This window comes from Tachyglossus aculeatus, chromosome 22, assembly GCF_015852505.1.
Source record: "Tachyglossus aculeatus isolate mTacAcu1 chromosome 22, mTacAcu1.pri, whole genome shotgun sequence".
NCBI classification, from domain to species: domain Eukaryota; kingdom Metazoa; phylum Chordata; class Mammalia; order Monotremata; family Tachyglossidae; genus Tachyglossus; species Tachyglossus aculeatus.
The window spans coordinates 16,572,285-16,598,639 of NC_052087.1; the positions used below are offsets into that span (position 1 = coordinate 16,572,285).

At 40.6% G+C, this 26,355-nt stretch overlaps 1 protein-coding gene across 1 annotated transcript; it reads left to right on the forward strand.

Annotated features, from left to right (window-relative positions):
- Positions 1-5,192: 5,192 nt before the first annotated feature.
- Positions 5,193-25,072, forward strand: CSRP3 (cysteine and glycine rich protein 3). The gene is made up of 6 exons (XM_038764730.1): positions 5,193-5,295; positions 12,139-12,282; positions 16,412-16,580; positions 19,202-19,331; positions 21,452-21,545; positions 24,739-25,072. Exons 2-6 carry the CDS (start codon positions 12,171-12,173, stop codon positions 24,813-24,815), a joined length of 582 nt encoding a protein of 193 aa, XP_038620658.1. The 5' UTR covers positions 5,193-5,295; positions 12,139-12,170; the 3' UTR covers positions 24,816-25,072.
- Positions 25,073-26,355: the final 1,283 nt, after the last annotated feature.

A 26,355-nucleotide genomic window follows, 5' to 3' on the forward strand; every position in this document is an offset into this window, starting at 1 on the left:
CAGTTGCAGGGAAGACTTTCCGTTTGCCGACTCCCCCTCCCTTTCTCCGTCCACTTCTGCTCTCAGCAACAATGGGCCAGATGAAGCCCGGCCACCCTAGGTTTTAGGTCAGCGGCAGTAGGCTATGCTGGGTAATGGCATTGTGTGTCATCAGAAGCAGGCCCTCCCTCTGTAAGCCTGAGTCTCCCCCCACCCCCATTAGCCTGAGGTACCGAGTGGCAACCCCAGCTCAAGAGACACATTTGGTCCCAAGAGCCAGAAACAGCATGTCCTAGTAGATAGAGCATGGACCTGGGCATCATAAGGACCTGATTTCTAATCACGCTCTGCCACTTGTCTGCTGTGTGACCTTGGAAAAGTCACAACTTCTCTGTGACTCTGTTACCTCATCTGTGAAACGAGGGTTAAGACTGTGAGCCCCACGCGGGACGTGAACTGCATCCAGCCTCATTCGCTTGTAACTTCTACACCATTGCTTAGTACAGAGTTTGGTACATAATAAGTACTTAGCAAATACCATAAAAAAGTAGCTCCCAAGATATGGGTTCAGCCCCCTGATCTAAGGGTGGTGCTGATTGTGGGGAGGAAAATTGTTTCTCAACAATATCTCTATTCCTCTTAGTTCAACAGATGTGTTACTACGCCTTTTCAATAACATCATGTGTAACAGATTTAGATTTTATTGATGCCATTACTGTAAGAGGCTGGAATCTAAATGGAGTTAAATTTAAAGGTTGGCATTCAGACTTCTGGCTTGTAGACTTTAGTTCATGATTAGTCTTATGAATTCTCGATCTTTTTTATGCCTGTGGATCCAACCAAACTGGAAAGTGTAATGTATCATCAAGAGAAAGCTCTGAGAGTTCTAGAGCTCAGAATTGCTACAAGAATCCAGCCAATGCCCATTAGCTTCTTAGTTCCCCAAATATAGTATTAATGAGCTCCGACCCCTCTCTTTTACGTTGTTTTGAAGGACAAGAAATGACTGCATTTGCCTCTGAAGGACTGAAACACAAATCCATGCCATTTTCCAAAGTGCAGGATTTCAAATTAAAGCTCTGTCTTTCCTCCAATCCTTTGGGATGGCCTGGTTACCTGACTTCTGCTTCTCTTGTTCCAGGCAACTGACTTTGATCTTTTCTACGCTCCTTTCATTTCACCATATGCCTGGCTGTGTTTGTCATTTTCCGAAACCAGAACAAGTAGCATTTTTTCGGATTCAGCAAATCTCCCAGGAATGCGTGGTCCTTCGTCCCATTACTACCCCCTCCCCAAAACGTGCATGAGGCCATCAATCATCAGAAGGCTCTGAAGAAGATTGTTACCCGTGGTTGGAAGGAAATAAGTGTAGAAGCACAATTTTTATAAATCTATTTGCAGTTTCCATCTAGTGAAAAAAATCAATCCAGTCATCTGGGCACATTTTTCACGGTGTTTTTAGACGAAATGGGCTAAACTGCTTTGATAAATCCTTTTAGTTGCAGTCCCTACTTCATCTTTTTGTCCCTACCTGAGATGGGGAAACAATTCTTCAAATTCATGATCCTGCACAGTCTTCACAGTTCAAGAGACATAAAATAAAAAAAAATCATACCTCTCCTGAAAGAGTGGAAACTCAGCCCAGGAAGGTGACTCTTCTGCTTTCCTGGCCTCTCTGAGTGGATTTTCTGGAAATGAACAGAATCCCAGATTGTAAATAGAGTTGAAACTGGAGTGCACACTTCACAGCAATCTTAAAACCTGACACCTTCCTGGGGACTTTGCAATGCAGGGTTGTGTCTGCTGCATACTAGTTATGGATAGGGAATGTGTCTGATAATTCCATTGTATTCTCCCAAGAGTTTAGTACAGAGCTGTGCACATAGTAAGCACCCAATAAATACCTTTGATTGATTGTGTGGGCCACTGCAGAAGAAGGGGATGATCTATTGTGTAAATAGTCTGTAGATGCATGTGTGAGATGAAAGTTATGCTGCTGCCTTTCATTAGTGTAAGCAGCTTCTCGAGTTGGCCTTTCCAATCTTCCATCAAACAAACTAGGTCAGTTAAAATTGCCATCTGTAGGCTGACTGATCATTGCTTTTGGCAGTGACAAATCATGGAAAAGGACAAGTGACGGGAGAGGCAACAGAGAACTAATAAATATGCTAGTTGGTTCTTTTCTTTTTATGGCCCTCAGCGTGGAGAGAAATTCAAAAGACAACAGGTTTATTTTGTCATTCAAAACCTTAACCTTCTGCAGTTATTTGGAGGATCCTTTGTGAGATCTTCTCACATAGGGCCCATGCCCAGATGTAACTTATTTGGCCACAAATGTATTTGTAAGTCTGCTTCATCATCACATGAAAATAAGAACTGATACCAGATGTCCAAGTCTGGCCTTCAGTATATTTAGATCTTTCCTAGGGGGGTGTGTTTGATGTTAGGTCCAGATCCCTAGTTCAGGTCATTGTGGCTATTTGGCAGTGGTCAGGGTCAAGGCAGGAGCTTGGGATCCTGAGTTCCTCAGAGGGCTCAGTTTATAGTTACCTTGGGTAGAGCTCAACATTTTAAGATTGCGTCGCATTTCAGCAAATGGGCCAAGGACATCATGTATCCTGGCCTCTTGGGATAAAAGTTTATTGGTGCCCAATGATGCCCACATTTTAATACTCAATCTCCCAGCCAAATGACCGTGACTTCTCTTTTCAAACTTGTGCCCTTTGACGCAAAAGGTTTTGACCAATTTTTTTTTTTTTTTTGGTGGGGAGAGCATTTTTGACAATGCTGAACTGATTCTTCTGGTCACTTGGCAGGTCAAGGGGAGAAAGGTCCTTTCTGGAGTGGGTGTTAACTCACTCACATGCCTCCAGGGGATGGTTTTGTTCCCATTCCCCCTGAGGAGGCAGCTTGCTGGAGGCCAGATACACATAAGACCAGATTCCAATGGCATGAGGCTCATTGAATCCCCGCTCTCTCCACAGGAGGGTCTCCAGGCTTTGCCGATGGACCATGAGTTAAGACTGGAAGCTTTGGTAAGTTCATTTTTATACACTAACTTAGGTTTCGGTCCTCACTCCAAAACTTTACCGGGAGCAGCCAACATTCCCTGTTGTGTCACGTAGGCACTGAGTTCATCCCTGCTAAACACTTATGTACTCACCACCTCCCATTCCCAACAACCCTATACATAAGCTCCTAGAGGGCAGGATCATGTCTACAACTGTCTCCCAAGTACTCCCTCCCAAGTGCTCAAGTCAGTGCTCTGAACACAGAAAGCACTTGATAACTACCATTGATATGATTGATTGATTGATTGATTGATTGATATTCCCGGTTTCATCCTTTATTTATATATTTATTTTAGTGTCTGCCCCCACCCTCGATTATAAACTCCTTGAGGGCAAGGATTGTGTGTCTACTTAGTATACTGCATTCTCCCAAAGGCTTATTACAATGTTCTGCACACAGTAAATACTCAATAACTGCTACTGATTGACTCTCCCCTTGGGTTCTCTTTTCTTGGCCCATTTCTGCCTTATTGAGCAGCAGCATGGCTCAGTGGAAAGAGCATGGGCTTGGCAGTCAGAGGTCATGGGTTCTAATCCCGGCTCCAACACGTGTCAGCTGTGTGACTCTGGGCAAGTCACTTAACTTCTCTGTGCCTCAGTTACCTCATCTGTAAAATGGGGATGAAGACTGTGAGCCCCACGTGGGACAACCTGATTACCTTGTATCCCCCCAGCACTTAGAACAGGGCTTGGCACATAGTAAGTGCTTAACAAATGCTATTTTTTTTTATCTTCATCATCCTCTTGCACACCTGCCTAATCAACCACTACCCAGGGAATTGAAGCAGTTGAGATTCTCCCAGCAGGGCCTGCAGCAGGTTATGTCAGGTCCAGTGGAAAGATGAGGGTTCTGGTCCCAGGGCTACCTGCTAAGACCATGCATCAGCGGTGAAAGTTTCTGGGCAAAGAACCACATAAGAGTTCTGCAAGGTGAACAAGCCGCTGGGAATCCAAAAAGGTAACTGGCTAGTGGGAAGCAGAGGCCACATTGGCTACCGAGGCCACCTCTTGATGGGCCATGATGCTATGGCACAACATTAGAATTATATTTGACCATAAATTGGTCCCTTTGCCCACAGATGTCTTCTGTCTGTAAAACACTTTCTGCAACCCTGATATCCCTAGTCTCTCACTGCACTCCATGCCTCAGAGAGAGCATGACTGGCAGGATGAGAGTGTGAATGGTGCTGGGAAAGCCACTAGCGCTAGAAACAATTCTTCTGCATAGAAAGTATCAGGAAAGAAACCCATCCATTATCATCACCACTTCAAGTGGAGCCCAGCAAGCATTTCCTTCATCTAGCTTGTGGCTTGTCACCCGGTCTTGGGTTTCCTCATTTTTTTCTTTTCATATTAATCCCACCCAATCACCCACTGGCAAGGAATGGGATGTCTCTGTACTTTGGCATCCTTTAGTGCAATGAAGGAGATAATAGATATCTAGTATTCTGGCAGACGTATTATTTCTCTCCTGGAAGGACAAAGAGGGATTTAAGTAGAACGTTTTTAAAGCTTACAGAGACCCTCCAAATGCTAATAAATCCATGCTAATGCTTCCAACCTAAAACTTTTGATTTCAAAAAATTGACCAATTTGGACGTCTTTCGATTTCAATCAAGAATAACCATCAGTCATTCGGGACTTTGATTAGCCAACCCCAAACTTTATTTGGTTTCATGGAGTAGATGACTGGGCAGACTTATTTTTAGTTCTATCTTAGCCCTCCTCTATATTAACCAAGTGATCTTGTCTCCCAAGTCCAAGAGACTCCTAGATATGTGTCATGATTTATTAATGGGTCGTTTGTGTGGACTTGCTGGGAAGCCCGAGAAAAATGGCCAGGGAGCAGTCCAGTTTGGAGAACATAAACCCCTTTGCTTTACATTCCATTTTCTGCTTCTGACTCCACAACTTCAGTTCATCAGATTGACTTTTGAGTGAAAAATTAAGCAGCTTCCCCGGGTGTATTGGAAACTGTGGGGGCCTACATTGTTCTCCACTTTACTCATAGTTGGCATGAGGCAGGAGGGAGGGAAGGGGGGGACCGACACATATCCCCACTTTTGTCACTGGCTATTTTCAGCTCTGCTGATAGCAGTTGTGTTACTCATGTCTCATTCAACCTCTCCCTCTGCCTTCACTCCCCTCCCTCACCCAAGGCCAGGGTTGGTGATCGCCTGGAACTATTTAAACAGGTCAGCTCATCCGATCCCACTAATTCAGCTAACAGAGACCACTCAGGCTGGTGAGTAGAATGGAAAAGAGACAAGAGGGGGTAGAGGATGTGGGGGGAGCAAGGGGCCAGGGAATGGGACTGGACCAATTAGTTAAGAAGAGATTTTGGCTTATGGATATTGTGGGAAGATGGTTTTGAGGTTACAATGGGCCCCAGCTTGCTTTAGGCCCATCTTACATAAAGGGGCTGGAGTTTCTTGTTTTGATTCTACTTTAATGGGGGTGTTCTATGGGACTCCTGTAAAGTCCCCAAAAAGTTGATGATGTCTTGAAGAGTACAGTATGGATGTTGGTTCAGGGAAGAAGTCTGGTTAACGTCTACATGTCACTTTATTGTGGAATGGCTTCTGTATTTTCCCTCACCTATTTCTACCAAAACTATAAAAGTTTTGAGGAAATTAAACAAAGTATCAAAATGTCACTGATAAAAGGGTGAGGCCGGCCTCCAGGGACATTTGTGCCTTTTCCAACAAAAATTACAACATTAATTAAAATAAGGACAAAATACCATATCAATATTTTATAAAGTCATGAGGAACTAAATTGAATTTAGAGTAAACTGAATTTACACAATTCACAGTGAGAGCTAATTCACAATTTTAAATCTTAGCTTCAGTACAATAATTTTTTAAAATCGGTCTAAAATCTATGCATTTGAGGGATCGCTGTAAGTAACTTGTATGGAGCTAAGAGAACTATGTGACAAAGGCTGAACTTGCATTGACCCATAGTGCACCACATTAGTTCCAATGGACTTTTCTCCAGTCATTCATTCATTCATTCATTCAATCGTATTTATTGAGTACTTACTGTGTGCAGAGCACTGTACTAAGTGCTTGGGAAGTACAAATCAGCACCATCCTGGTTGTCTACGCAGCTGCCAATGTGAAATCTTGGTATTTTTCTAACACAAAAAATGATCTCCTTTAGCAGGATTGTTTCATAATAGCTAACTCTAAAATCCAACAAAATTTTTTTCTGAAGTGGAAGAGGATTGTGGAGGAAGGAGAAAAAAGAGAGGCAGCATGGCTTAATGGAAAGTGTCTGGGCCTGAGAGTCAGGTGACTTGAGTTCTAATCCTAGCTCCACAGCTTGCTTGCTGAGTGACTTTGGGTAAGTCATTTAGCTTCTCAGTGCCTCAGTTTCCTCATCTGCAGTGTGGGGTTTAAACTCCTGTTCTCCCTGCTGCTTAGGTTGTAAGCTCCATGTAGAACAGTGACTGTGTCTGATTTGATAGCATTGTATCTATCCCAACACTTAATACAATGCTTGGCACAGAGTAAGTGCTTAGCAATTGCCACAATTAACAGATACAGGAAGATAATTTGACTTAGTTCAGGTACTGAACTTGCAAAGAGCCAGGGAACTCAAAGCAAGTTGGATTAATATAGGTAATGATTTCCTCTTCCCCTGCTACTGCTCTCTGCCTGGTCAATGCTCTCAAATTTTAATAATAATTGGCAATATTTGTCATACACTTGCTATGGGTCAAACATAGTATATACAGTGTAATCAGACTGGACACAGTCCCCATCCCACATGGGACTTACGATCTGAGTAAGAGGAAGAACAGACATTGAATCCTCATTTTACAGGTGAGGATACTAAGGCACAGAGAAATTAATCAACCAATCAGTTTTACTTCCCACAGCAGTGCTACTATTTCACAGGGCTATCATTCTTGCAGAATTATGCATTAAGGAAAATCTGCTTTGTAACACTCACCTCATCTGGTTCCACAAGCAAAGGAACATACTATCTCAACCCACCCCTCTTCAAAGCCCCTCTAAAATCCCCCCTGCTCCTACAAGCCTTCACTAGTTATCAGCACCATAAATCGGCATCCTCTAGTACTTATGTGCTTGTTTACTTATGCCCATCATTAGCACTTTCTATTGAACATTTAATTTTATTAGTTTTTTTTTCCACTGCTTGTTAATATTTTAAGTCTAGCTCCTCCACTAAAGTGTCTGCTTCTTGTGGGCAAAGATGGCATCTTAGAATTCTGGTATACTTTCCAAACATGTAGTTCAGTGCATTGCACTCAGCAGGAGCTCAATAAATACTGTTACTACTTTACCATCACTACTACTACTACTACTATATGCACACCCTCACAATTGTTTCTTCCAATATGATATCAAACTTCATCCAGACGAGCTTGAATTGTTGGCGTAATGTTCTGCTGTTACTTTCTAGCTGGAGAAAATACCCATTATTAAATGCATAGGTCTTCACCCTCTCATTGCACACATGTATAAAGGGGCTACTTTTTTTTTCTCTTGAAGTTGTCTCATACTCTGGCTTGGAATTCCTAAATTGTAAAATGAAATGAAAAATATCTATTTCTTATAAAGGTTTGAGACTTGGAGAGACAGAAAATTGGCTATTATTTGTATAAATGTTATATTTTCTTTTCACTCTCACCAGACTTTTCATTCTTTTCCATACCAGATTTGAATTTAGCCAAACAGCCTAATCTTTAGACTATTGTACCTGCAGGATGGTCATTAGTGGACCACTGGTGACTGAGGGAAGTGAGCGTTTCTGGGTCCAGTGGTATTGAACATTTTCCTTAGTGACCATGAAGATGGAAAGTTCAATGCAACAGAAAAGCCCAATATATTTCATTTAGACAATGATTAGGTCTACTCAGGAAGGCTGCATTTTTTAAACGATAGAACTAATGATGCAACTCAAACTTTGTTTGAAAAGGAAAAGGAACTAGCCAGAAGGCTGATACCCAGTACATGCTTTAGGTCGATTTTCTTTGTGTAATATCCAGAAGATTTGCATGCAAATTGATGCTTATCTAAATAAGCCCAGAGCCTCACACTTTCAGGGATTTTCACTAGTGATATTAATGGGAGAACCTGAATTATATTAAAAGTGAGTTGCTAACTTCTTGCAGTAAATAGTGCTGGCCCAGATTGGTTTGTTATCATCCTTGATGAATCAGGATAAGATTTCTGAATCAGAAATATATTAGTTTTCAAAACTAGGGGATAAAACTTTCTTTCTAAAGTCATGCCATTCTTTCTACCCACACTCTTGGTAATTTGAGATTTTGTGCCAAGTAAAATCAAGCTGTATCTTGTCAAATCGGATTTGTTTCTATTTAGCAAGAAGAAGTGGATTCTCAGATAATGTGTGTCTCTGATTTTCAGAATTTGCTGAAGCACCTTGCCTGAGCATGTGACATATTTATGACCTCCTATGACATAGGCTTGGTGATAGTTTGTTGGATGATCAAGTGAATCAGCATTTCTCAACAAGTGCTGTTGCTTATTAAAACCCACCACCACCAATTAACTTTAGAATGAGCACTTGTTAAATTGCTGCTCAGGAGAAACTCAATTAGCATGTTCTGACTTTATCCATTAACCCCAAGAGTATTTTCTATTTGTTTTAAATCAAAGATTATAGATATTATTCAGTTATTCCACTGTTTGGAGTTTCCCCAAGAGGAATCTTTGATCAAAGGATAACTATCTGAGAGACAGATTCTGTGTAGGGATTTTAAAATTCAAATGCGTATTTCTGTTACTGATCTCTGATTTTCTAAGATGAACAATTAATCTTCAGTACTGACATTATAGAATGTCCGTGACCGTGAGCTTGGGTTTGTTTAAGAGCCCATCTTGTTGGCACAGGAAGAAGGTCCCCTTGGGAGCAAGGAATTTTGATTAACAGGGAGGGTTTATCCCCTCTCCACCTGACATTAACCAGACGTTCTCTGTTCTCCCACCCCAGCCCGTCCTCCCTCCCACACATTAATGCTGACCCAGGGACCTTTCCATTACAGTGCTGGAATTTCGTTGCCGAGGCTACTGATAATACCAGGTGGTAGGATGGTGTCTGTGATGAGGGAGATAAATGAGGCTTCATGACTCACTAACCTAGATCTGGCGTGACCAAGTGCTTGCCAGGACAGCAAATGAACTGGGCTCCCACTGGTTCTTGGCCTGCAGACATGCCCTGATTTGTTGCAGTCTTGATCTTTAAACCAAGGATTCACAAACCATGGAGGAGGCTAAGTGGCCTCATTTAGAGGCCCTACCCAAAATAATCTCCCAACCCACATAGCTACTGAATTCTGGGGGCTAATCCCCTAGATGCAGCACGGCCTAATGGTTAGAGCATGAGCTTGGGAGTCAGAAGGATCTGGGTTCTAACACCAGCTCTGCCACTGGTCTGCTGGGCAACCTTAGTCAAGTCACTTCTCTGTGCCTCAGTTCCCACATCTGCAAAATGGGGATTAAGACTGGGAGCCACATGTGAGACATGGACTGTGCCCAACCTGATTAGCTTTATCTACCCCAGCGATTCCAACAGTGCTTTACAGATAGTAAGCACATAACAAATACCAATATTATTATTATTAAATGTTTTGAAAGGAGGAATTATAAGGGACATTGCCTGCTTTTAGCCTCCAAATCTATATATTCGAAATTGAAACCACCACCTGTTTTAATAGAATGTTTAGACATGCATTCCTAGTTTTTGCCACCAGCACTGATGAATGTCAGAAATGGAGAATCTCTTTGAAACAACTTATATGATATAGGATACTTAGTGTGATGGAATATTTTCCTCCCAGAGCCTTATTCTAATTTTGGAAAAAGATCTGCCCTACCAGATCTCAAGTGTGTACTCTGTTCCTAGTCACCATATCTATAATTCTATTTGTTCTGATGGTTTTGACACCTGTCCACATGTTTTGTTTCGTTGCCTGTCTCCCCCTTCTAGACTGTGAGCCCGTTGTTGAGTAGGGACCATCTCTAGATGTTGCCGACTTGTACTTCCCAAGCGCTTAGTACAGTGCTCTGCACACAGTAAGCGCTCAATAAATACGATTGAATGAATGAAGGAATCTAGGTTCCATTGACTTCCAGGTTTTGACATTGATCTCCTTAGTGGTGATCAGCAATGAGAAATTCTGCCCAGGGTTTGTTTTTTAAAATTTCAGTGACATTAATTTCCCCAAACCCATTATAATATCACCTGATGGAATAAATATAATTCTTTTCACATTAGTATTAAAGCTAAAAAATATGTAATTCCACTTTTTCTCCAAACTAGTTCCCTGTGAACCCATTATTGGGTAGGGACCGTCTCTACATGTTGCCTACTTGTACTTCCCAAGCACTTAGTACAGTGCTCGGCACACAGTAAACGCTCAATAAATATGATTGAATGAATGAATTATCCTTCATTATAAAAAGATGTTTCTTTGAAACAGGACGGTAGAGGAGAGAAACATCCCATAGCAGATAGGTTCAAATAGGTTCCTTTAAAGGCTGTGTAATTTTTAAAACTATGCAAAGGGATTATAGTTTATGTAGAAGCAGAATCATTGAAATAGTTGTGTTCACTGAGCAACCACCCACACTGTACTGTGGGCTTGGGAACTACAGAATAAAGAAGGGTCACACTCCTTGCCCACAATGATCTTGCAGTACAATGAGGGACACAGGCAGTCATAAAAATATATATAGCTAAAGTACTAAAAATAAATAATTGAAAGTACAATTGAATAAACATCTATATGAGTGTGTAGGATGAGTTAAGAAGTGCCAGACTTGGATGATGGGTTTATATGCATGGGATGTTAGGAAATTGTAGTTTTTTCCAAAACATCTGATAGGAAAATCTTTGTTTTTTAAATAAATAAGTTAGTGATTTCATTTTCTAAGACATGCTGTTACCTGTAGGGTCTGCATGTATTTTTGAGTAAAAGAAATTCATCCATCGGGAGATTTTTCCTTTCTTCTTTTCATTTCAGAATATGGGAACCATTCATACCTCAGCTACCCATTCACAGTTAAGAATAGTTGTGTGGGAAAACTGTACATTTTTAAATTGCCGCTGTCATTCTTTGTTTTGTCTTTGGTTTCTTACTTTCTGAAAAAAAAAAAGTGGAAAAGACTCTCGGTGACACAAACACACTCATGGAAATATATTCACCAGCGCAGTTTTGTCTTTGAGCAAGGGGACAACTCTACTATCTTTAGTATGAATTTGTCATGAACAATTTTAAGAAGTTGACCCTCTTGGGCTTAGATATAATCATTAACTATATTAAGAAAGTGCCTGGTTTCCCAGAAGAAGACAGGCTTGAGTCAGAAACTCAGAGCAATCCGATAATGCTCCCTTGCAAATGACAAGTTGACATTCCAATCTTCCTAGAAACTGTGATTTGGAGAAGTAAAGAAAGCACAGAGACAATTCTCTCCCAGAATATATAATTTCAAAAAATCTTTATAGAGTATGAAAGGCTTGATTTTGTCCTGCTTTCAGATTTTTGGGGTGAGGCAAGTAAATGCATGAAAAGAAATTAAAAAAACTCTTCTCAGATGATTCTCTATGCTGAACATACAAACAACATAATGTTCATGAAGGTTCCAGACATTAAGCCTGAAAGCTTCCTTCTACCACATCTCATAATAGCAGACATTTATCTGACAAAGCACCAGGATAGGGAGACTGCATATTCCTATTCAGTGGGAAGGAATTTTTGAAAACCAAAGATAAAACCCAAGCGGACTTTAAATTATTTTATTACCTACTTTTCTCAGATAGAAAAGCTAAGGGAACTAGCTTATATATTTGTAAGTTTTATTTCTCACTGGAATCAGAGCAGTTTTTTAGGTAGCTTTTTTGGGGGGGGGAAAGCTCACATAAAAAATGTTGCCTCTCAGGAATGTGGTGACATTTTTGACCTTGAACAACATCATAGAGTCTGCCTGTGCTACCCCCTCCATTTCCCTTTTAAAATGGGAGTTCTAATGTTTTCAATTGATTCACTCCTGGAGAGGTCTAGAAGTTCAATATTAATTTTGTGTTTCTTCAGGTTGCTCTTTGAACTGACCGAGACCCTGCAAGATGCCAAACTGGGGTGGAGGAGCAAAATGTGGGGCTTGTGAAAAAACAGTCTACCACGCGGAGGAAATCCAGTGCAATGGAAGGAGTTTCCACAAGACCTGCTTCCACTGCAGTGAGTGTGCTACACATCAAGATCTCTCAGGATTAGGGTGTCAGTATTCGCGTGGTCGCACAACTGATGGAAGAGCCTTTTAAAGGTCACCCTCTGTCATGGGCTAGAAATGTGTTCTTGCTCAGGGCAGAAGAACTGATGTCATGTGTTCTGCTGTAGTCTCACCAGAGGCTCAGATCTCAGAGGCCTGGAGTCAGAAGGACCTGGGTTTAATCCCAGTTCAGACGCTTGTCTGCTGGGTAACCTTCAGCAAGTCACTTCACTTCTCTAGGCCTTAGTTACCTCAGCTGTAAATGGGGATTAAGACTATGAGCCCCATGTGGGACAGAGACAGTGCCCAACCTGATTAGCTTGTATCTACCCCAGTGCTTAGAACAGTGCTTGACATAGTAAGTGCTTAACCAATTCCATCATTATTATTATTATCTTCCATACTCCTGGTCACCCTTACTGTGGCTACCTCTTTGAACTCTGCCTGGAAATGGGGGAGGGAAAGAGGTAAGCTGTTCGGTCAATCAGTGTCATTTTTCAGAATGCACGAGTACAACCAGGACATTACCATTTGCCCCACTTTGAGTTGGTCCAGGGGGAAGACCATTGCTCTGGGAATCAGGAGACGTGGATCCTAATCCTTGATCAGCCTGTAGCTGGGAAGCATGGGAAAAGATCACTTATGCATTTTGTAATATGCTGCAGCCTTGCCTGCCTCACTGTTGTACTCCATGCCCTAAAAGGAGCATAACTCGCAGGAAATGTGATTGGCTCAATTTAAATGTCTTTTTCCCTAAAAAAAAAAAAAAAACGGTCATAAGTAGAGGATAAAATGTTTCCTCAATTTAGTACATCCTAGTTGAGACAGTGCCCTATTCCTCGTGACAAGATTGACATTCCTCAGTCTCCCTCAAACAGTAGGATGGATCGAGAAAAAAAATGTTCCCCTTTGCTTAATTACAGGTTGTCATAACCAAGCTTAGGTGTCCTGACTCATGAAAATGCATAAACTGAAAGGTGTGGGCACTCTACATTCTACCAGTGGAGTTACAGTCCTAATTCACCTTTAAATCACCTGTAGACAAAGGTCCTTGCTGGAAATTTTCAGATCATGTCTAATTTTCCTCTTTGTGAAAACTTCGGTTTTCTGATCATTAGCCAGGGCCTGACATGACATTTACAGAGAGAGTGATTTGAAACACTTGAAAGCACACCAGATCTGTTTGGAACCAAACAGAAACACTCCTGATGTAGGGCTGAAAAGACCTGCCAGTTGAGAATATCTGGTGATATATATAGCCTTTCCTTAGAATGATCCTTGGTTTTCTGATCATTAGCCAGGGCCTAACATGACATTTACAGAGAGAGTGATTTGAAACATTTGAAAGCACACCAGATCTGTTTGGAACCAAACAGAAACACTCTTGATCTAGGGCTGAAAAGACCTGCCAGTTGAGAATATCTGGTGATATATATAGCCTTTCCTTGGAATGATCCTTTCCTGAGATACAAGGAAAATAAGGAAATTACAAAAGACCAGTGAATTCTTGAAAAGTGTTTCCTGTTGACTATTTTAGTGAGCCCCCGGATGTACAGAAATGTCTTGACCATACTGGGAGTAGGCAGTTTTGTTAGAAAGGGAATTAGAAGAATATCTGCAAAAGCAGACAACAGAAACGCTGCATTTCCACTTATACCATGGGTTGTGCAGAAGCCAAAGACTGGTCTTCTCATACTTGATGTTTTTTTGCTTTGAAAATTCCACAGATCAGTATTTCTGATTTCTTCTCTGTCCTGAAGAGCATCAGCTCTATGTACAACATCTGGAATGGGCATTGCTTAAGTATTGGTGGTCACGATCATTCCAAAAAAAAAAAAAACAACCCCAAACAAAAACAATTACATAAAAGTTAGTTTTTTTTTTTATTTAATACCATTACTGCTGGGGTAAATACAAGTCATTCAGGTTAGGCTTAAGAGGTAGTTTGTAGTTCTCTAAGTAATCAATTGGAATAGAGCAGTCTCATAAGACATAAGACTTCAGAAGCCAAATGCATATTAAACTGAATCATTACTGTTGAATCAACAAAGATAAATTTCTCATTTCCTTGTGCTGTCATCCTCTAAAAATTAAACAAGCAAAAGCCCTTCCCTTTAAAAGCCAGTTAAAGATGTTCCCGGTAGATGATCCATTAATTCAAGCAAGTCTGCTTGCAATTTGAGATCCCACTAATGACATAGTTCCTCTGGATTCACTGTGGCTTATTGGGGTGTCCTGTTACACCAGTATTCATGTGCTACTTTATTACTTTTGAAGGTGGACAGCCAAAAAAAGTAGGAGAAGCCAAAATCTACAAATCTGTCCAGACTCAGTAATGAAATGAAATTAGCCTCTTTAGTGGGGATTAGTATTTTACCCACTTTGCTTTCCTCTGGTAGATTTTATTTAAAACTTAGTGTGGGGCTGGAGAGTTGGCAAATGTCCAGGTTTACTGTCTGTAAACCTGAAGCGCCTTAGTTAGCCATGCCTTGGGAGCTCTTGATGCTAGCAGATGACAGGTCTCAGAGCTATTTCAACCATGGCACTTCAAGGGCTTCTGCTCCATCTGTTCCAGCAAATAGCTACTCCATCCTTAAGCCACCAGAAATAGAAACATTTTATCTACTGTTGTAGTTTCCATTATCCCCTACCTCCCACAGTAAACATAGTTATCAGAGTAGGGAAAAAAAATGTGGCTCTCTGTGATCAGATTCACAAATCTCAAAGTTTCCCTGGCGTTACGTTTTAAAGAGTCGCCTTTGGATCCTTCACTTCAACTGCCATTCAGTAGGTTCCGATAGTTCACAGTGAAGTTCATTCATTCATTCAATCGCATTTATTGAGCGCTTACTGTGTGCAGAGCACTGTACTAAGCGCTTGGGAAGTACAACTTGGCAACATATAGAGACGGTCCCTACCCAACAGTGGGCTCACAACATAGTCCTCTTTGCTTTTAACCAGTGATGCCATCAGCATACTAAGCTGCAAGCTCTTTGTTTTTAGTTGGAACTCCACAGCTCATGTCCTTGTCAATTTACTGCTGATTTGTAACCTACTCTCTTGTTGCTATAAGTGAAAAACTGGAGCTGAGAGACTTCATTTTGTTTGTGTGTCTTGTGCTCTCTCATCTTGAATGAAAGACCTCTCTCAATGCTCATTAGCTGGACAAGCTCTCAAGTAAAATGATGAGAACATGTTCAAGTTCAGAGGTGTAGGAGAGAAATTGGTTTCACCACGTTCACGGCAGTTTTGAAACCTTCGTCAGCCTCTAGAAAGTCTATACACCAAAGTCCAGTCACAACGGTTCTACTGCCAAAGGATGTACTGAATTAGGTGCAATTCAAAGGCACGTAATGAACAAAATGGTCTCCAGCCATTTTCCTAGGCCCAGTAGGGATATAGTTCAGATAAGATAAATGAGATAGTATAAAGTTACCCCACATCTTGTGGTTGGAATATCCATCATGACCTAAGAAACTTAAGCCTAAGAGGGGGCAGGGTTTCAGATGTCCACTATCTCGCAATGCTGCGGACTTCCATCTTGGAAGGGCTCCCTTGAGGCTCATCAGTTAGAATCACATGGTGATATTTTTGCAGGACCAGCCATCTTGAGGATGCCCCTCCTGTCTCATAATATACATGGTAGCTGGTTTTTGAAGTTAAGGAACAAGGCATTTTTTAATGACAGTATCTAACACTGCATTTTTCCTCAGTTCTCAGTTGGTCAAATTTCACCCATAAACTGGCATACAATAGCATTTGCTGGTCATATTTCAAGAAAACTTTCAAGAAGAATGAAAACGAAGAATAAAGCTACTAAAATATTATTCAGAAGACTCCAAGAAGATACTTAAAATCAAATCAATGCCATTAACCATTCAATTTGATAATGAAAAAGGATTAAGGAGTTTAAATGTATTTAAAATGTATTTAAAGAGGTTTCCTTTCTTCTTCCTTTTTCCTCTGGGAAAATAAATGCCTGCCAATTGCTGGTGTTTTCTGGAAACTGATGGGAGCTCAACACTGAACTAGTTTTGGTCTATAGTTTGCTCTATTCTGACACATACGGACAAGCTAATATTTGCTTTCTTCTTACAGTGGCCTGCAGAAAGGCTCTGGATAGCACCACAGTAGCAGCTCATGAATCTGAGATCTACTGCAAAATCTGTTACGGGAGGAGATATGGTCCTAAAGGAATTGGTTATGGACAAGGGGCAGGGTGCCTCAGTACTGATACTGGAGAACATCTTGGCCTGCAATTTCAACAGTGAGTTAAATCACGTATCCTCTCTTTCGTTGTCTGCTAGTATATTCTCCAATTATCAGGATACTTTATTCGGTTTCCTCGGCAACAGCTTCTGTAAGTGATAGAATGTTCTCTATCTGTTAGTCTTCTACAATAGGAATAATCCATTTTACCAAGTTTGCGACAGTCTTCAGTCTCTCCAAACGCTCTTCCTTAATGATGGGCTGCCCTAATGAGCAATTAGTCTTTACTAAAGAGTTCCTGGCTTGCAAGTCAACCCAGACCTAGAAATTAACAGATGTAAATTGTTCTCATGGTGTGATTATTTCCCAGGGCTCCTTTCCCCCCATTTTAGATATTAAACTTAGACATTAAAATGCTTTGGTCATTATTGATTTCTGACTCTTTTTCTCTAAGGGGAAAGATCTCATCCCTATTTATTTTCCTAAGTCAGAATACTAATAGCATATCACCCACGAGGCTGTATCTGGGGCGATGCTGTATGCCTAGAGAGCAAAATACAATTTGCTTCATTGTCCCACTTACATAGTTTGGACAGAATGTCTCCCCTGTCTATTTCCAGCAGTAAAATTCAGAATTTGCTCTACTATTATCGATCAATAATATTTATTGAACACTTACCATGCGCTGGACTTTATCTCTGAGAAATCTCAAGTCCAAAGCTTTAGTCCAGTGCTCTGCATCACAGCAAGCACTCAATACCACTGATTGCTTGATCATAATCTTGGTGGACTCACATCGAGGAACACCCGGAAACATCCTATATGGTGAAAATCACCTCCCTGTGATACAGTCTAGATCATCTTTAGACAATCAATCATATTTATTGAGTTCTTACTACATGTAGAGCACTGTACTAAGTGCTTGGGAGAGTACAATAGAAAAGAGTTGGTAGACATGCTCCATGCTCACAAGGAGCTTACAGGCTCTCAAGGCTAAAAAATGGACCAATGAAAGCTTATGGGATTTTTTTTTAAAGCCTCTCAGTTGTCATTATTAGAGAAGCAGCATGGCCTAGTGGATAGAGCAGGGACCTTGGAGTTAGAAAGACCTAGGTTCTAATCCCAGGTCTAATCTTCCAAGGTCTGCTGTGTGACCTTGAGGAAGTCACTTCACTTCTCTGTGCCTCAGTTACCTCATCTGTAAAATGGGGATGAAGACTGTGAGCCTCACGCGGGTTAGGGACTGCGTCCAACCTGATTAGCTTGTATCTACTCCAGCACTTAGAATAGTGCTTGACACATATAAAGCACCTAACAAATACCATCATTATTATTGTCATTATTAAGTCCCATCATAGAAGCAGCAATAGAGCACAGGCCTGGAGTCAGAAGGCCCTGGATTCTAATACCATTCCACCACATGTCTGCTGTGTGACCTTGGGCATGCTAGGAAAGGTCAGGGAGAACGTGGAAGAGGCAGACCATCAGCTAGATGCATAGGAACCATAACAGCAATGGGAGAACCATTAGCAAAATTACAGATTATGGCATAAAACAGGATGCTCTGGAGAAAGTATGTTTATAAAGCCACTATGAATCAGCATTGACTTGTTGGCATTTGATAAAAAATAATAAGTCCCAGTAAGAGTCTCTCCTTGGGGCATGGGGAAGGAGCAGAAAGCCAGGGTTGAGGGGAAGAAAGGCAGTATAACACTAATTAAATTTTTCAAAGAAGGTTATGCTTTGACAGACTCTGACCACCGGCTGCATTGTCCCTACTACAAGGGCATCATTGCCTTGTGGATCACTTCCTAATTTCACTTATGTTACAAGCTAACACTCTCATACTGTGAATGCAGACCAGGCTCCTTTAAAACACAGGGAACCAGAACCTGATGAAGTGACTTGGATTTCAGAAAATGAACGAAGGAGATGTTTTCTGAAATGAAAAATAAGTTGGGAGTTTAGTGCCTACTCTGTCACAAAGTAGTCATTTGACTTGGGGTAAGAAGGTTAATTTATATGGGCATCAGTTTTCCCATCTCCAAAATGGTATAGTATCAGCCTCTTCCTCTTGGTCAGCATGAGAAGTAGCTTTTCAAAGGAACACCAAATTCCAGGGGATAAATGAAAAATTCTCTCTCAGGTATGTTGGCTTTGGAGAGGACCATTTAATTATAGATTACTAGATAATTGAAGAACTTCGGTACAATTGACAGATGAAGTGGGATTATTATAAATTAGAACATTAAGGTATAAAAAAATATTTGTAATATAAGAAGGGGATGAAAGCTGCCAACAATAAATACATTGGTGTCTTCTGAGAAGGAAAATGGAATATTTCAGCAGAAAAATTACTTACAAAAAGGATGATTCAGAAAATTTGTAGTACAAATGAAAGCTTACATTTTGGGAAAATTAGGCTGCTGTTTAATGTACCAAAAAAGAATGAAAGAGCAAATGAATAGAATATGTGTGGTAAATTTAAATTAACTATAACTATGTGAAAGAGCTTTGTCTATTTTCCACAATTAAAAATGTTTGGTGTCATGAGTTTATTCCCTTATGGATCCTGCAAAACCGTTAATAATAAAATAAAGACTTGAGAGAGAAGAAAGGTAGCAAACAAGCTTGTATATTTTTATTTATTTATATCCTTGCTATTTTGTGTTTCTTTAGGTCCCCAAAGGCTGCTCGCTCAACTACCAGCAACCCTTCCAAATTCACTCCGAAGTTCGGAGAGGTGGAAAAGTGCCCTCGGTGTGGCAAATCAGTATATGCTGCTGAGAGAATCATGGGAGGAGGCAAAGTAAGAGCTCAATTCACAGAGTATTCCCTTTGTTGGAAAGAACCAGTCATATGCATGTTAAAATCAGGATCTAAAAACTGGAATCCATCAAAAGAGGAAAAGAGATAATGTTTTCAGTGTGCATCATGGTCATTTACATTCAAGTTATCCTTTGGGGAAAAAACGTTGATGTATCCCCAATGTGCATTGCCTATGGTCACAATGCTGAGATATTTTTTAAAATCTAGAATTGTCCTAATGGGATAATACTGGTCTGTAAGCAGCAGCACCAATACACAAGCACCAAGCACATCTCTCGGTATCTCAGCTCTGGAACCTTCTGATGGAGGGAAAATGAAGAAAGGCTTCGGGAAATGTCCTTCCAAGGATCTGGGATTTCTATTTGGAAGTATCCCTTCAGATGGTTGAAAACCCAAAGAATTGTCTCCACCTTGATGGGTCTTATTTGGTGCATTATAGCTAATTAATGTTATTAATCCTTCTGTAATTTCGGAAAGTGTATCTCCCAAATCTCAGAGTTAATTACAAATGTTTGCTCTTCCAAAGAGTAATCAGACACCCCATGCAAACAATGCAACCAGGATAGGGCTGTCAGGGCTATAATTTCAGTAGCTCAGTCTGTGTGTTCCACAATAGATTCCTGCCTTAAAGAGGCACAGTTATGCTTAAAATGGAAAGCATGTAGGCTGATTTGTCATTTAACACAAAGGCATCATCACTGACAAACAACATGTGACTCTATCTTCAAAGCCATTAGAAGCCTTTTGCTAAGTCTTCCTGAGGCAAGATATGGAGTTTACCAGCGGTTTATTTGCCCTCCACTGGAAGGATGACCAAAACAGATAATTTTGTTGCAGAGAGGAAATGTGCTACTACTGTACAGGACTAGATAAGGAAAAATCAGTTCCTAAACCATGGAATGCTTCAATGTTCAGGAGATAGACTAGACCTCAAAGAGGTCAATATTTTCCAAGGAAAGAGTCACTGACTCCAAACGTTGGCCATCTCCACTGCAAATGCTGAAGGGAGAGATGGGCTGGATCTGCTCAGTCACCTCCAGGCTGACCTCCTTTCTCTCCTCCATCTCTGATTCAAGTTCTCTAATCAGCTCTCCAGGCAAATCATAAGTGAGCTAAGAATATGCACAGTTAATGGGTTCAATTTCATGATCGCACATTCAATCAATCGTATTTATTGAGCGCTTACTGTGTGCAGAGCACTGTACTAAGCACTTGGGAAGTACAAATTGGCAACATATGTAATAGACTTGATTGGAAGATTAGTCCCAGCTGTAGAATTGAAAACTTTGCCTTCCCATGAAGTCAGAAACTTTAAAAGGCTCAAGACAATCATTTCAATCAATAATATTTAAGGAAAGTGTACTGCATCTAGAGGACTTTCCTAAACACTTGGGAGAGTACAGTACAACCGAGTTGGTAGTCACAGCATATCAAGGAGTTATGGGAATTCTGATCTTTGAGTTTCTTTGTAGAGGGAATTTTCCATGTACCCATCCACCTTCTTTCTGGATGCTATTCCTTGGTAGTCCCAGGACATTCCTACACTTAACTAGTCTAGTTTATGACCTTTCCCTGCTACGAGGATCCCAGATGAAAAACAATGTTCCTCGCTATGCAAGTTAAAATCAATTGGGTTTTCTCCTGGACCCAATATCATCAACTGTGTTGTCCAGCAGACTTAACGTGACACCACGAGAAGCAACATGACGTAGTGGATAAAGCATGGGCCTGGTCTATAAACCCGGCTCCACCACTTGTCTGCTGTGTGACCTTGGGCAAATCACTATCTTCTCTATGCCTGTTACCTCATCTGCAAAATGGGACTGTGAGCCCCATGTGGGACAGGGACTGTGTCCAACCTGAGTTGCTTGCATCCAACCCAGTGCTTAGTACAGTGCCTGGCACATGGTAAGCACTTAAATACCATAATTATTATTATGATTTCCCTGGGATGTTTTGATCAGATGCTTGACATGAGCCCTTTCTAAATGTTTAAATGCTTCATCACTGACACAGGCCAGTAGCCATGGCTTTTAGTAAGAAGCTTTTGTCTGGTTGGCATCTAGTAATGTTCACTCTGGATTCCCATTTTTCTCGCAGCCTTGGCACAAAACCTGTTTCCGCTGTGCCATTTGTGGAAAGAGTTTAGAATCTACAAATGTTACGGACAAAGATGGAGAATTGTACTGTAAAGGTAAGTGTCATCCTTACCTGCTTAATGGTAACGCTCATTGCTTCTTGCAAAGAAAGGAAGGTCTACCTAGATTTGTATCACTTAAGATTTACACATAATCCCCCAAGACTGTGAGAGTTGCGTTTGGAACAGGGACTTTATCCTACTTAATTTTCATCCAATTAACACAGGGCTTAGTAGTGCTTGGCATTTAGTAAGGCTTAAGAAATACCACAATTATTATTACTCTTTATGTTGTGTCCGAGTCAAGCCAAGATAGTGACTTGATTTGCCTGCAGAGTTCAAGGAAAATACAGGACCGAGGCATTACCTTATTGATTTACTCCATATAGACAGTCTAAGATTGATTCAAGCCCAAAAAATCGATTGTTTTATAGCTTCGATTACTGTCCATATGCAGCAGATCAATTCCATAATTGTTTAACCCCCTCACTTCCCTTGGGCAAGGCAGGGCAGACCAGCCCATGTCTCCTCACCTGAAAGATGTCACATATTTCCTTTCACTGAATATTCCCAATTTCATATTTCCAGCTTATTCTCCTGCAATTGATGAACCACCATAATTTGACTTTCTTTTATTTATCTTCTCAGCAGTTTTAAGGGCCTTCATTCTGGGTTGGCTCCATTTTCTCTACTGCTTTCCTTTTATCAAGCAATATTAACAGGCAATATTTAGCACAAGGAATATCTGAAATGCCTGTGGTTATTGTGATTGCAGGATTTAGTGAAGCTTGAAAATAACTTTTATGGTTATTGTTCATAGTAGTTACTGACATGCAAATTATTTTTTCTTGTAATGCCATAGCAATTCTAGAATAGATACCAAACATAACTCTTCTTATTCTAGAAGGTACAGTTGTGGGGTAAGACCACTCATCTTCCATTGGGGTTAAACTCTCCCAACCTCAAAATACTTCCTCTTTCCAACACGATTCCTTCTCAGATGCAGGATTCTTAAACTACTCCTCAGAGACAGCTATTGAATTACAAGAGATCCTGAAAATCAAATCTTAGCTTGTGCTAGTGGTGGGTAATCAAGGCTGCAATTCCAAGTGCTATGGCAGTTCTTTTCTCGACAGGGGAAAGGGATTTAATATCAGACGAAAGTATAGGCTGACCTGGTGATTCGCCTTTTGTAATAATAATGATAGCATTTATTAAGCGCTTACTATGTGCAAAGCACTGTTCTAAGCGCTGGGGAGGTTACAAGGTGATCAGGTTGTCCCACGGGGGCTCACAGTCAATCCCCATTTTACAGATGAGGTAACTGAGGCGCAGAGAAGTTAAGTGACTTGCCCAAAGTCACACAGCTGACAGTTGACGGAGCTGGGATTTGAACCCATGACCTCTGACTCCAAAGACCGTGTTCTTTCCATTGAGCCACGCTGCTTTATAGTGGCATAACAGAAAGTACTTCAATGTGCCAGTGTCTAAAACCTAAAACAAATATCTGTCCTCAATCATTTAAATCCTAGAGCCAAGTATTTACAGAGGTTTATCATGATTTTCTTAAATCAAGTTGCATTATTTTGATGAATCAAATTAGTGACCAATTAAGCTCCCTGTGGGCAGGGAACATGTCTACCAACTCTGTTGTAGCGTTCTCTCCCAAGTGCTTAGTATTCATTCATTAATTCAATAGTACTTATTGGGCACTTACTGTGTGTGGAGCTAAGCTCTTGGGAGAGTGCAATACAACAATAGACACATTCCCTGCCCACAACAAGCTTACAGTCTAGAAGTGGAGATAGACAAAATAATTAGTGGTGTTCTGCACACGGTAAACCATTGATTGAGGACAAACTTTTGTGATTTAATCCAAGCTCCAAACCTAGGTTCATTGATATGTGCAGTCATGGCAATGACAGTCCTTCAGAGCATCTCCTCCGCCCCATTGCCCTGGCCCCCTCTCAAACTGACTAGAAAATTCAGTCTTGTTCCAAGACGAAGATGGAAAACCAACCCTCCAAGGTTGTTCGATATGCCTGTACAGCTGCCTCATACTCTCCTCAGTCCCAAGATTCTCTGGCAAGATCTTGGTTTTCTGTTCCTATTCCTGCTATCTACTGTGACAATCCCAATAACAGCCTAGAAGGATGCTGTGGTCTGAAACTGACTGGTAAATACCAACAAAAACTAAATAAATAGCAAAACAATCCAAGTGGTTGGTTTTCAATGCAGCATTCCAAAGTCTTGGTCCTGGGCCAGCTAAAATCAAGAGAACTGGTAAAAATGTGTTTTACAGATTAAAATTTAACACTGAGGGAGATCCAAAATAACAGGCTGGGTCAATATCCAATTTGTCCATTACTACTAGAACAGCTAAGATCCAGTTTATTTTCAGTCATATGTTTCAGAGTAGCAAATTACTATAAAATAAGGTGCTGTAAAACCTGTGACACCCCGTGCATTGTTCCATGTTGCCCCTTTTCTGAATGTAAAGGGACATGAGAGCAATCAGAGCGCCTAACCACACATGCACAACTGCCAAGGTCCCTCGACACACCTCTCTCCTTGCCCTCCCACACCCTAAACACAGCTTCAACAACAGCAACAGTATGTTGACTTTTGAAAAACTCATAGACTTTTGAAGAGATACAATGAAACAGCCAGGCCTAGAGGAAAGAGCATGGGCCTTGGAATCAAAGGACCTGGGTTTTAATCCCAACTCTGCCAATTGCTTGCTGTGTGACCTTGGACAAGTTACTTAACTTCTTTGTGCTTCAGTTTCCTCAACTATTAAATGACAATTAAACACATATTCTCCCTCCAAATTAGACTGAGTCCCCTGTGAGACAGGGACTGTGTTCAAACTAACTTATATATATCTAGCCCAGTACTTAGAACAGTGTTTGACACATAGTAAGTATTTAGCAAGTACAATAATAATAATATCATTGAGAACAAGTGTCATCATTCCTGTTGTAAAGACAATTGTGTTCAGTTTTATTCCCCCTAAAAAGAGAGCCTTCTGGTTAGCATTCAGACATCTTCTGTTTGCATTTGAATCATAATGATGGTATTTGATGATGAATAGATATTTATGCAAGTATCTAGGCTCACCAGAGATAAATGATTTATAATGAAATAGATGAAAGACTTTGCTGAGATGACAGGATACTATCAACACTATTAAAATGAATGATTGCTAATCTTACTCCATTCTGTTTGTCTTCTCCCTTATTTTTCACAGTTTGCTATGCAAAAAATTTTGGCCCCACAGGAATTGGCTTTGGTGGGCTTACTCATCAGGTGGAAAAGAAAGAGTGAAACACCTTGGATTAAGCACATTTATTTTCTGTCTCTGCAACTTCATAAAGTATTAGCTGAGTTAACACAGCACTGGTAGAAACCCTTTACAAACTATCCTCTTCATTTGACCTGGACTGTTTCTACTCAGAAGTGATCAGAGTTCTTAGGGATGACAATCAACTACTGAAGGAAACTGATGCAAATTTGTTCCATAACAAATACAATTTAACATTTGTGATACTTTGCAAAAAATAAATGTTTTCATGGTATCAGCACATGACTGACAGCTCAGTTCTTAACATGACTTTTCTGATTATGGGAAAGCGATATGGTTTTACAAGGCACTAGCAAGCTACATTTTTCATAGATAAAAGTTCTTCATAGGCTGATTTTGAGGTTCCAAACCCTCCCCAATCCAAACCCAACTCATTGAAAAACTTGAAGCTTTGCCAACAAGACCTCAAAATTTAACATCAGTAGAACTGACACCCTTTAAATGACTTTTAGGTGCTATAGCTGACTAGGACTGTATCTTTCTCCAAGTCCACCTGTGTGGCAAAATTTATGTGAATTATGGCAAAAATGTGCCCCTGTAAAGTGCCAATCTCTTCCTATTCAAGCTCCAGATGTTTATGAAACCCAACCCAAGAACGGCAGGAACATTCTAACTCCAATAATAACAGGAGTAGTTGATCAGGGATCAGTCTTTGACCATTTCTCCATTTCAGGCTCATAATCTGATTCTGGACTAGTAACAGTGACAGGATCATTCTAGAGCTTAACTGACTCATAACTACTGTCAAAAGTAATGCAGATACTAATACTTGAATAATTTAATTTCCAAATAAGATTTACACAGTTATGAAATGTTGTTGGGATGAATGGTTAAAAAAAACATCAGGAATACAACTTTATACATTCATATTTCAAGAAATCCCAAATGAAAAAATGAAACACATACACAGAATACACAGAATCTAAAGAATTCCACCGAACCCCTACCCTACCAATACACATTGAACATACTCTCTCTCTCTCTCTCTCTCTGTATACAGATAGATACCTATCTATATATCATATACATACATAAATGTGAGAAACCTCATATGAGTTACTGCTTGTAAGAGGTCTGATAGGCCTTCAGGAGTTCGCAGATGATGATTTGCTGGTACTGGTCCATTTGTGGAGGTAAATAGCACATGTTCCATCCTGTCTCTCTCTCTAATATGTCCCTTCCCAAGCCATTCTCCCAGAGAAGGAGGCTATGGTGAAAATGTTGGCCACAAAAGCTACTATTGTGATGACAGAGATAAGGAGGACCAAATCAGAACAGCAGAAGGAAGGCTCTGTCTGTGATTCTCCATGTCATCAATCATGGTATTTATTAAGCACTTACCATGTGAAGAGCACTACACTAAGCCTTTGAGAGAGTACAAGGGACTTGGCAGACATGATCCCTGCTCGCAAGGACCTTACAGCCTAGTTAGCTCCTTATCTTTCTTCTACACGTGATTTCTCTTTCCTACAGTATATGTCTGGTGTGTGTCTACAGATGAGA

Coding starts and splice junctions, on each gene's coding strand:
- CSRP3 (XM_038764730.1), top strand. CDS start 12,171: ATGCCAAACTGGGGTGGAGGAGCAAAATGTGGGGCTTGTGAAAAAACA. Junction 12,283..16,411: donor CAAGACCTGCTTCCACTGCA/GTGAGTGTGCTA, acceptor TTCTTCTTACAG/TGGCCTGCAGAAAGGCTCTG. Junction 21,546..24,738: donor TGGAGAATTGTACTGTAAAG/GTAAGTGTCATC, acceptor TATTTTTCACAG/TTTGCTATGCAAAAAATTTT.